Source organism: Oryzias latipes, chromosome 2 (genome assembly GCF_053564925.1).
Source record: "Oryzias latipes strain Hd-rR chromosome 2, Olatipes_Hd-rR_3.1".
Taxonomy (NCBI): domain Eukaryota; kingdom Metazoa; phylum Chordata; class Actinopteri; order Beloniformes; family Adrianichthyidae; genus Oryzias; species Oryzias latipes.
The window spans coordinates 42,604,982-42,617,410 of NC_136238.1; the positions used below are offsets into that span (position 1 = coordinate 42,604,982).

Consider the following 12,429-nt stretch of genomic DNA (forward strand, 5'->3'; position numbering starts at 1 on the left):
AGAGCACTGTCTAGTGGGTCATACATCATTTTTTCTATAAAAGGTTCGTCGTGTATCGTCTTATTGGGAAAAGCTGAGTTGAAACGATTTCAAGCCACAGTACGTTTTTTACGAAAGTTTTCTCTCTTCGAAAAGTCGAAGGATTTGAAGGACCAAAAGTCATAGCAGCCATTAGACGAAAGAGTTAAACATTTTAATAGTTGAATGGTTAAAATAGGTGAAAAATTGTAGCTGTAAAACGGCAGAAGATACTATAAAAAGAATAAATAAAGAGAAACAGGAAAACAGCACTCAACATGCGCACAGCATGCTCCTTTACTTGAACTCAATTATTTTGGATTACTGGAGTTTAGCGGTGAAACTATTAATACAATTTATGTTAGGTCAATTAAATGTAGATAAATTATTATAAAAATCAATATATTTAAATAAAACAAACAGAATTTAATTGTGTTACATGAAAGAGGAGCTTGAATCATTTTTTTAGTGTATCGGGTTGCGACACTAAAGACAGATGCAAAAAACGTGTCCAAGAATGGTCTTGAACAAACAAACACGTAGCATTAGCCGTCATGGGTGACGTCTCAGGGGTTAAAGGGTTAACAGGCTGTTGCAGTGTACTCTCAATAGTTTGTTTTCTATCTTTTTTGGGGTGTTTTTTTTTTTTTAGGATTTTCTGTTTTTTGTGTGCGATTTTGTTTCTCGAGTTTCGAGTACCACATGGGTTTTCGGCTACTTTAAAGCTTCTGATCTACCTTCAAGTTAAGTTCTGCCAATTCTTAAAAACATCCTGAACTAAATTATTTATTGTAAACCCAAAGGGACTCCAAAAAAGGCGGAGCTAATTGAGCTGATGGTTGCTGGTTCAACTGCAGTTAGTTTAGACTTTAGAGTCAGAGAAGGATTCAATCAAAAAGTTTTTTTAAGAGAGGTGAACGCGGAACACCTGCTGTTGAGAAAATTGTTGGACTTGAGACGTCATCACTTTCCCTCCGTTTCTCCCTCTTTTTGTCTCCCTCTCTTTCTCTCTCTCTCCTTCCTTCCCGCCGCTCGCGTGCCGTGGAGCGCGCGCCACTCGCAGGCTGAAGCTGCCGCTCAGGTTCGCGGTACCGATGAGCCGAACGGTGCCGCCGCCGCCACCGCGGCACTAGAGACCCGAAGCATCCCCGAGGACGAGGGCGCGCGCGCGCGCGCAGAAACTTGGGTTGCTGGTTCTCCTGCCATGAACCATGAGTGACGGCAGCAGCGGAGCGGGGGGCGTCCAGCCCCTCTGGAACCTGAGCGGTGAGTCAACGGCTGACACAGGCTCCGCGACCGGGGAATCGAACCTTTTCCCCCGCTGACCCAGGGGGGAGACGCAGCCCCCGTTGATCACAGGTGGGGGGTCAGAGTGGACCCCAGGGGGGAGAGAAAGTCTCTGACTGAATTGCTGTCTGATTTGAGGGCTGGAAAACTTTACATGCGTGGTCAATAGTGTTTTTGTGACATGTGTGTGTAATTGTGTGTGTTTGTGTGTCTGTGTGTGTGTTTGTGTGGGTGGGGTTGGCTGATTTAAGCTTCCTAAAGGCAAATCTAAAATACAAAGGATCAAAAATATTTTTTAAAAACAGTCAGACTGAAGTTTATTCCCTAAAATCCTCCAACTTTTTAATGGATTTTTTTTTCGTATTCATCTTCATTTGTCAAAATCCTACAAAGAAACCAAAGTGTTTGTGTGAATCTGGACATCCTCTGTGAATTTGGTGCATCTCGATCCTCTGATCTGCTCCACACGCCTCTATACGGGTTGAAAAAAAACAACCCACAACACTTTAAATGAAACGACAACGTTTCCACGCCGCCTTTTAGCAGAAAAAAGGGATCCACAAACGAGGAAAGTGGCGTCTCGGCTGGAGAAGACGCCAAAGCGCCGATAGAAACGTCTACAGAAGGGTTGAGCTGGACGATGGTGCAGGTTGGACGGTGCTGGTGGGTGGGTGGGTCAGATCATCTGGTTGTGTAATCTGAGAAGTGGGGTCTGGTTTTCTGGTAAGGTGCTCTGACTGGTTTGTTGATGAACTCGTGGGGTCAGTCACGGAACATCCTGACTAGTTGCCGGTTGATCTGAGGAAGGGTTGTGTTAAGGAGGTTGTTTCTCTCATACGGACTTCTACGCGACCGGCAGAGATCATGGTGACATCATGGTTGTTGTGTGATTTAATGGTGGAGTGAACTGAGGAGGTATTGACATAAAAGAGTGGGGGTCGGGATAAGAGCCCTGTGGGACACCGCTGGAGAAGTGTTTCTGCCATCCAATAATAGTCTCCTACAACTTTTGGGTCACGCTTTCGTTAAGACCTTTAAATGCCCCAGCGACCCTAGGAGTCATGTGTGAGGAGCAGTTTATTCCCGACCACCTGGACGGCCAATTAGAATGCTCACTTCTAGTGTTAACCCTTGTCCTATCCTAGACACTTTAACGTTGGGAGTTGGGTCATCTAGACCCACTAGACAGTGCTCTGAACCTTTTTTCTTCAATGATTTGCTATCTTCACTGGTGTCCATGGATTACATGAAATCTTTCCACCTTTATCCACCTTTGTCATGGTAGGGAGAACACCTCAAAGTAAGGGTGGGGTCAGAGGATAGCACAAGGGATAAACCTGCCGATAGCCTTGTTAGAACCCTTTAGACCCCCTAATCCCACTGGATATCAGTGACGTTCTTCCTAAAATTCCAGTTACACAAACCATGGTCTGTCTTAGATGTCGTCTTTTGTGCCCCAAGCAGTTTTGAGTAATTGACATCCTAGCACAGATTTTAGGGAGTACATGGACATCCTCCTTGACGTAGATCGGACTCCCCAAGTGTTTTCTCTAGCTACTCCCAACGGTTTCTGCTGATCTGCTGGTTCCGGTGAATCGGACTTTACACTCGTGGTCGTGGTAACCACCAGTAAACCGGCTAAAGATTGTGGTTGAACCAGCAGAGTGGTCGCTCTGGTGGCCAACGGTTGACACTTGGTGGAGAACTGTTGATCATCGACCCTTTAGAACACAGAACCGTCATGAAGTCCAAAAATGTTGGAGGACTGAAGGCTATACTTGAGGTGTGGGACTAGAAGGCGTGGCTTCCACGATTGGATGGGGAGTGGCTCCCTGTTGTTTGGAGGCGGTGTCACACAGCCGCTACGTACGTTTTGTGCATTTACATGGATGAAAATGGGTGAATATACTTAAAAAGTGAGAAAAGTTGTGGTCTTTACGTGACATTTTCACAAATGTATCAGGAATGAACCACGTTAAAACCACAAGTACGAATAAACCAAAGGACACGTAAATCAACATAGAACATGAAACGTGTGTAATTATTGCACTGTTTATATTCAATTCATTAGTGCTTCTTACGTCAATTACATCATTTGAACATATGTGCGCAGTATACGCGATGTAAAAGTTATACATCGGTGGTTCATGTGTGAAAAGTCCATTAGACATGCTTGCAACGGTTGTGGAAAGACACAAATTTGCATTTGAATCTTGCAAAAATCATGTACAATTGTGTAAGATTCACGTAATTATTGCGAATAAACTATGTAAAATATGTGTAAACTGCGTAATTCCAAAACATTTTGAATTGTTCAAAGCCGAATTCAGGTAAAGACCCGTCGGCTGAAACCCTCAACGGACTTCTGTGCACATTGACGAGTGACGAACGCAAGAAACACTCATGAATTATCACACAAAGACCGAAATTAATACGTGGAAAATGTGCAAAATGTTTTTTCATTGGAGATGGTAGAGTGCCCACTTCCTAGCTTAACGTAGTATTATGGTTAAGATGAAAAGAAGTCAACTTCGTTTATTAGTACATGGTAGCGAATTGCTTAAATTCGCGCTAGGTCCATGGGATTACGTCTTTCTCGTGGTCTACTGGTGACTGAACTTTTTTGGACTCTAAAGCTCATCGGAAGTTAACGTACGGTCTGTTTTCATAATTTTAGCGCACCGGGTGATAACACGCATGAAGCAAAACAAAACCGTATCACTACAAGGGACTCCTGACTACGATACTCATAATGCAAATCCATAATGCTTCATCCGTAACCAAAGTCGCACGAAAAGACTGAATGATTTTGGAGTGCCGTGTACCAAAGAAAATCAGTGAACAAAACCAAATATTATACGTCAGACGCACCATTGATTTTTGAGATATTGTATTGTATTGGTCAGACTGTTCAGCATCTTGTATGTGGCCGGGTTCTTGGTGGAAAGGACCTCTAAAGCTCTTGTGTTCATATCAAAGCAGAACTTTACCGGTTCCCCGCGTGGGTTCCTGCATGCCTGTTGGGGACATTTGGACTGATGCCCCCCCTGGGTGCTGTTTGTGCAAAGAAGCTGATGGAGCTAATGTTCATCTGGGTGAACACCGGGGCATCGCTGTCTGTTGAGCCAAGAGCTTTTCGGTGGGAATCCTCTGCTGCAGAGTTTAGGTTGTTGAACAGGATTTATGGAACAACGACTGAATTTGCATCGATGTGACCATTTTCTAAAGGACTGTCTAATGCAGACCGGTGCATCAGCTGCATCCATCAGAACATCTCTATATGCTTTATTTCTATGTCATAAAAACACAAAGGAGGTAAATGTTTACCAGATCGTCTTTTACACTGTAAAACATATTTTTGTTGTGTTTAAAGATTAAAAAGATGAACATGAACACTCTGTTCTTTCACCTCAACTCTTCTCCTTTTAAAGTAAAGATCATAAAAAAGCACATTTTATTTATACTCAGACTTTAGATATTATTGACTGGCAGACATAAACATGATTGGTCCCATCAAAAATAGCACAAAGAAATGTCAGCAGAATAAGAGAAAAAAAGTTTCTTTATTATTTTTGTAGCTCTATGATTGATAACAGCCGTTAATTTTACAGAATTAAGTTACCATGACTTCTATTACTACTTTATCTACTATTACAAAGCATCAAGGCCCATTCCACCAATAATTAATGCTTTCAGGGTGTCTTTTTTGTCATGTCCTGCACAAAAAAATCCCCCCATCCCCAGATTTGTTGAGCTTTATGAGGTTTTTAAGGTGTATCTAGGTCATAAAGACTGGTCTATACATGCAGATCATGCTAAAGCTTTGGTTGTATGGGATAAAAGGCAGCATCCTCTACCTCATGGATTCATTAGCAGGGAATCTTTTTGGGCAAACTTTGCCGATGAGCTGCAGTACAGGAGGATGACCACTGGGTGGAGCATGGTGACGCTCCACCAACGGCCTCCGCTCCCTCAGCAGCTCTGAAGTAGGTGCCACTTAGGGTTTTGATGCTGGAACATCCTCAGAGGAACACGATGAGCTGTGTAGAACCCTGTAACAGTTCCTTAAAGGTGGAACCGCAACACATTTCATTATTTATTTTCAAACCTTGTTCTTCATTTACAGGAGAAATCTCCTGGAACATCAGGACTTTGGGGTTTTCCTGCCTGTTGAGAACGCTGTTTACATTTACAGTACCAGAGAAGAACCCGTCCACAGGGGTCGGTAAAAAGCGACGTTTTCAGGCTTCACCATTAACCAGCTGGTTGTTTCGCTCCAACACTCCTCCACACGCCTCACAGTGTGCAGTCTGCTGCAGACACAAGTGATCAAAAGAGTCCAGATGAACGTTAACAACGGAAAAACCTCATTATTGTCCGGTATGACCTCGTTAGGACAGAGAGGCGGATCGCTGCTGGGTCCAAGAAGCGACTCGACATCATGGAGACCTAAAGTTTGTACAGACTGAAGCAACAGTTGAAGGAAGTGCAGTCAAATCCAAGATCTATTAGGATTTACGATAAAATCTCAACTTAAGTGAGTTCAGAAATTTGTTTTTTTTTTATCCTAAAGGATTTCGTTGGTCTTATAGATAACCTAATTATCAATTTTACCCAACAGAGTCAAAGAGGGCTGACTTGCTTGTGTACTCTACCACAGACATCATCCATGGAAGTGGTCTTTAAAGCCAAATCACACAGCTGCTACCTACATTTTGTGCATTTTGCATGTATTCAACTTCGGTCTTTCGTGATCCATGCGTGATAACCGTCATTCCTAAGTGTTTCTTGCGTTTAGTTGTGTAGTTGTGCTCAGATGTCCATCGAGGGTTTTGGTTGACAGCTCTTTATGAGAATTCTGTTTTTAACTGTTCAATATTTTTGGTTGGTTGAGAATTACACAGTTTATGCGTATTTTACGTCATTTATTTGCATTTATTACGTAAATCGTATGCATTTTTTTACGTGATTTTTGCAAGATGCGTACCCAAATTTGTGTCTTTCCACAAACGTTCCATGTATGTCTAATGGACTTAACAGGCATGAACCACCGATGTATAACTTTTAGATTGCGCATACGGCACAGATATCCTGTTAAAATAACGTAATTGAAGCACGAATCACTAATGAATTGCACATTAACAGTGCAAAACTCCCACACAGTAAATGTTCTATGTTGGTTTACATGTTTTTTGCGCAATTTATTCGTACTTCTATCGTGGTTTTAACGTGGTTCATTTGTGATACATCTGGGAAAATTTCACGCCCTAAACTTTTCTCAGTTTTTCTACGTTGACACACGTATGACCAATTCTTCTCCGTGCTATATGCGCTAAATGCGCTAAATGTTGGTAGCGGTTGTGTGACACAGCCTTTAAACTGGGTTGAGTGGTTACTGTATTGACCCTGGTCCTTGGTGTTAATGGTTCATAGAGGATCCATTGTGTGTCACCTTTGACTGAAGTTGAGGTGGTGTAGTATGAAATCAATAGTTTGGTAAGTGGTACTTACTTGTATTGGGATATTTTCATATTTTCATGACTGAAATATTTCACACTAGTTGGTTTTAAGGCATAAGTATGCGTGTGAACACTATCTGTTTTGTGTACATGTCGACAGGTGGACATTTTTGCAACTAACAGGTGTGTTTATAACATTTGAGTGTGTGTGTGGACAGGCTCCGCCCTTTTTTTTTGTTTTTTTTTTCATTTGAACCTTACCATAATGATTAACAACCAGTAAACTTGCTGCTTTATGCTGCTTCATGGTCTTATCCCCCTTCCCCTCCTATTATCACCCCCTACCCCCCCTCTCTCTAACGTCCCTCTCTCTTCTTCCCCTCTTTCCTTTTCCGTCCGGTCCAACACCAAAGATTTTCAGACATGTTTGAAATTAATAAAGTTTGGCCTCAATTACAAAAGGGGTTTATTCAGACATACCTTTGGTTTGTCTGAAGATTAATGACCCCTCTTGTTAAAGTAAAATATGTCCAACCCAAGAGGCCCTCAGCTCTCATCTGTCTGCCTAGCTGTTGGACAGGACAAGTTAAAAAAAAAAAAAAAAAAAAAAAAAAAAAAAAATGAAATCAATAGTTTGGTAAGTGGTACTTACTTGTATTGGGATATTTTCACCTTTGACAATTTGACACAAACGAGCCCATGGCCTTCCAATCAAAGGTCGACCACTCTTCCTCTGGACCACAGCTACCCCATTGAGTGTCATTGATTGCCTTTGCCATTTAAACACCAAAAAATGGCCTGTGTGGTTTCAAATGTTCCATATTTCACCAATGGGTAACGTCTGTCTTCACTCTGATTCTATCCGGACTATAAGTCTGGAAAAGTGAAGTCCTTCGACTTTTGTTGTCCTTCTTTTTGGTTCACCTCCTTTTACTCATATTTTATTCACTGGTAGAGCCTGGTGCTCCAGAAGGAGACAACTACTGTATTTTCCACACTACAAGGCAGACCTAAAAGCCTTAAGTTTAAAAAAACAAGAGAAAAAAAAACCCAGTTGTGTGGGTCTGGGATTATTAGCATCAGAGTTGGGCATTGGCGTAGTCACAGTAACATTTGTTTTATTGATATCAGTCTGTTTTTTTATGAGTTGCAAAAAATGTTGGAAGTTACACATATGTGGCTAACACTTTTAACGCGTAGCATGTTACAAACAGATTCTAGAGTTACTGTAAACACAGTTAATGAAGTCTGACCGATTGACGGACTTATCTCTGACTCTTGTCCCGCTTCATATGGCATATGGCATAAGTCCATTGATTGGTTGACGGTGGGTCATAGAGTCCGTTGCACCCTATAGTGTGGAAAATTCGATATTAGCAAATGGCTCTATAAATAGAGTACGAGACGCCAAACTTCAACGGTTGTCGGATGCCCAGTGTCTGGATCTTAATCCCCATTCAAAACAAAAAAACTGGAGTGGTTCTGCAAATGTGACAATTTAAATCTTTTTTTTTTTCCAATGGAAATCAACTCATTAAATCTAAAACCATCTTGAAGTAAAAGAAGGACCCCGCCCCATATGCAGCATGATATATGGCAACCTAACACATGGATGAATAGGAGGAAACTTCCAGCAGAACCAAGTTCACTTAAGGTCACCATTTGCTAAGAAAAAAAACACTGGATTTATTGGAACAGTCATTCCCAGCCTTTTTTAAGCCACTGACTAGTTTAATGTCAGACAATACTCTCATAGATTGACCTTTAGGAGGCTAAAGTTGGTATTTTTTAAGCTTTCAATTTCCCTTAAATCATAAGGGGAAAGTTAAGGGGAAACTGTTTGTCATGTTAAATTGGCCCAACATGAAACCTAATTTCCAAAGTCAGTTTGAGACTGGATGAAGGTACATTAGAGGAGGAAGGTTCAATTAAAAAAAGTAGATGACTTGAGAAAAGTCCTTAAAGGCAAAATTATAGTTTTTTTTAATGCAATGTCGTCTTGGGGAAAAATTATAGCACTGAGGCAACTTAATTCAGGCTCATATTCACCTTCCTTTGGACAACGGTTTATGTGTAGGACCCATTAAAATATTATTTTCCCTTAAGTTTCCCCTTAACCATCAAAGTGGAAGCTAAAATCCAGACAATACAATAATAATTTGAATCTACCATGTTTGAAATTCTATTAGTAATGTCACTGTCACATTTTAAAAGTTGCTGCAAATTAAGAAGAGCTGCTTTAGGAGCATCTGTCACAATAAATTCATAGTTCCTGGTTTTGTTTACCAGTCCGGTACCAGTCTGTTCCCTGGAGGTTGGGGACCGCTGTGCTTCAGTTGCAAGCCAATAACCGCTTTCAATGAGAAACATTCTTGAATAAGTTTTACTTCGAAGAAGTTTGTAGAGTTAACCCTTTAACACCTGAGATGTCACCGGAGACGCCTAAATAACGTGCACTCGTTGACACGCCGTAAATCTTCAACTAGTCATGAGAACTGTGAATCATGGGAGAATAGCAACGTTGCCCACTCAAAATGTTGCACAATGGCGGAAAGCCGGTTTTCTCCACAACCGAATGCGATGGAATTACGTTAACTGTTGTTAACGTTAACGGTTGGAGAGTCACGGTAGTCGAAAGAATGTGGACACTGGAGCTTCCGGTAGAACTTATGCTGTGGTCACAAATACAACTGCCACTGCGCGATGGGGAGGCATCAGCAGAATCTTCAAGATTTCATGCCGCCACCTGATTTTTTTTTAGGTGGTCATGAATGTAGACAGTGGAAGTCAGGCAGAGATGACACCATTACCAGATTGGTGGCCAAAGGGCGGCAGCAGCACTGAATGGACCATGTGTAAATGTCTCCCATTAGCCTGGCGGTAAATAAAAAACCTTTCTGCCAATGTACTGCCACCACGTAACCTCGAAATGTGCCCGGATGGCCAATGACCAATGTCATCTTTTGGAGAAATTCGTCCGGTTGAAGTAAAGTTGTGACTTTTCCTTAAAACCTTCCCATTCATCGTGCAGCGAGTAGAAATGCAACTGCCGGCGCTCGATTACAAATCCCGCACACTGTCGAATTTGCGGGAAAACTGCGTGGTGGCGTTTTGGAATATGTGACAAGGACGCTCTGGCTCTGAGTAGTACAGCATCAGTGGTGCATTTTGGGGGATTTGCATTTGTTTCAGTCTCTGTTTTTTTTATGGTGCATTTTAACGTTTCTCCCCTGAAATGTTTGGTTATGTTTGGTCTGCTGGACCATTTCTGGGACGTAAACTCCTCTGATGTCATGACACATCTCCACATCCTCAAAGCATTTTCTTTTTGGTACAATCAGTGACATTTCAGTGCAAGGATAGAAGCCTCTATCGGCTTTGCTGTGCTGGATCCCCAACCTGTGCAGCTCCTGGTCACTGGCCTGTAAGAGCTCTGCAGCGAGGTACCTTTGACAATAATTGAGTGCGGCATTCAGGAGGAAGACAGTGGCTTTAGTTCTGCTCTCACAGTTCTGGATCAGCGTTTGAAGGATGCTTGAAAGGATGTGGGAGTTTTCCTAACCCATTGCTATGGGTTTGGTGGATTTTAACAAGGATTATGATGGCACCATTCTCTTTTTGTGGGCGGCATGGCCTCTAAGTTGACAGCAGTGAGACTCAGTTTTTCATGACCTCTTCTCAGGCTGAGTTGAGGAAATGTTTAGTTTGTGCTTTGATCTAAAGCTAAACGTCTTTGTTTTCCATGAGAAGATCTGCATTTTTCCGCTTTTTCAGGGTGGGATGGATGGATGAAACTGTCCTGTTGTGTAGCACACGTGCCTGGCTTGCCACCACCTGCACATCCAGCATATGGCGGATGACATTTGGGGTCAACATGACTACAGGTCTGATACGGCGGTAGAAAACCACAGGGTCCGCCGTTGCATTTACAGAGACACTTGTCATTACCACAAATGTGAAGAACAACCCCACCGTAGTTCTGCTCATCCTTCAGCTGGCACTTTCCAACTGGATTAGATCTCGCCCACTCTTGCCTCAGGAACGCATTTGACTACGGTGCTTAGCGGCTCCAAAGCCACGTTTCTGAAGACGAAGCTGCCACTGACCAGCTTTTGTTTGTGGCTGTTTTTTGTGTTACTGTGTGGAGAAATGTAAACAAGAGCAGGTTAGTGGTGAGCCACGGGCTTCGCATTAAGTCTGCCTGCCGACTCTCAACCGCCTGACCCAGTTTTCTGTTTGTGGAGCGGAGCTGCCAGGAGTGCGCTAACAGGATTAGCTAAGCTAGTAGAACCCGCTAGCAGGACATCCTATCCAAAACTACAATAATATTTAAACAATTTCACAAGTAATTTTCTGTTTAGTTTAATTCATTTAAAAAACGGATCTTCAAAAAAAAGAAAAAAAAACTGCAAATAAAAGCGCAACATCTTAATCTTAACCGGAGATTTAGATTGAAGCAAAGCTAATTTAAGCTAGCACAAAAAACTAGTAAACAAATACATCCAAAATATAAGGGGACCAGTTCTTGATTGACATTAGTTTTTAACAAAAGATCTAACAGCTTAGTTTTGTATTTTCCAATAAATGGATTGTTTTCATTAGTTTAGACTTGAAGTTTATCGCAAATATCTGTTAACTTTGGACATTGTTTGCTTAATTGTTATCTAAAGCAGCTGTTTTTATGTCTGTAAATAAATAAAGATTGGATTGAATTAGTAGCTTATAATTACTTTTTTGACCAATAAATTGTTTGAGCTTTCTTTTGTAGCATGTAAGCTAACTGAAGTGTTAGCTTTGTTTTCATGAAGACAATTAGAGGAAAATACCCTTAGATTTAGAAGATACTTGTGTCGTCTGCAAAGAAATAACAATAAAAGACTCTTTTCAAAATGTAATTTATGGGTTACATTAAAAATTAGGGACAAGGACAGAATCTTGAGGCACTCCTAATATGGTTTTTGCCAACTATATGTCATTTTGACATCCTAAAGCAATCTTTAAGACAACTACAGTTCTAAATTTGACATAGGTAGTTCAGTTGGTTAAGAGGGCCAAAGCCTGGGTCTCCCTGAGTCGGTCCCCAGCCCGGATAAAATACAGTTTTGTGTCTCTTCAAAACCAGCTGTATAAACTGAGTGAAAGCTGATTGGCTGTGGTACTAAATTTCCAATAATTAGAAAATTCTCAAAAATAAATTTTACTGGATTGTTTTCTGATGTGTGTTTGAAGGGGAATGTAAATTTAAAGAGGTTTGAGTACTAAAAAAAAAAAAGATTCAATAGAAATGATAAAAGCGTAATGTGCCATTAACGTTTCTTAAGCTTAAAGCAGCTCCAAACGAACACAAACACATTGGGACAAACAGAACATTTGAATGTTCTTGACTTGAAGAACCTGAGCCTTAGTTATATGAGTCATTTGGGATTTTCTGGGTTGAGTTCAATCTTAAATTTTATTTAAATTTTTTCATTTATTTCTTATTTATACCTTTTCATCAACAACCTGAAGGCCATTAAAAAGCAAATTCACACACAAAATGTTTAAAAAAATATACCTAATAAATGTAATACAACAGTCCTTTCTTGTAGGATAAGATGGGGAGAATGAAATACACGTATCATGAAGAATCTAAACTCTTTGGGTCTTTCAGGGTTAAATCTGTCTG

At 41.2% G+C, this 12,429-nt stretch overlaps 1 protein-coding gene across 2 annotated transcripts in view; it reads left to right on the plus strand.

Annotated features, from left to right (window-relative positions):
- Window positions 1–1,045: 1,045 nt before the first annotated feature.
- Window positions 1,046–12,429, plus strand: part of LOC101174568 (muscarinic acetylcholine receptor M4) — a 64,923-nt gene continuing 53,539 nt past the window's right edge. For both annotated transcript variants that reach the window (XM_023961607.2, XM_078939728.1), the window contains exon 1: window positions 1,046–1,284. In XM_023961607.2, the coding sequence (XP_023817375.1) occupies window positions 1,230–1,284 (55 nt within the window). In that variant the 5' untranslated portion in view covers window positions 1,046–1,229. The remainder of the gene's footprint in view (window positions 1,285–12,429) is intronic.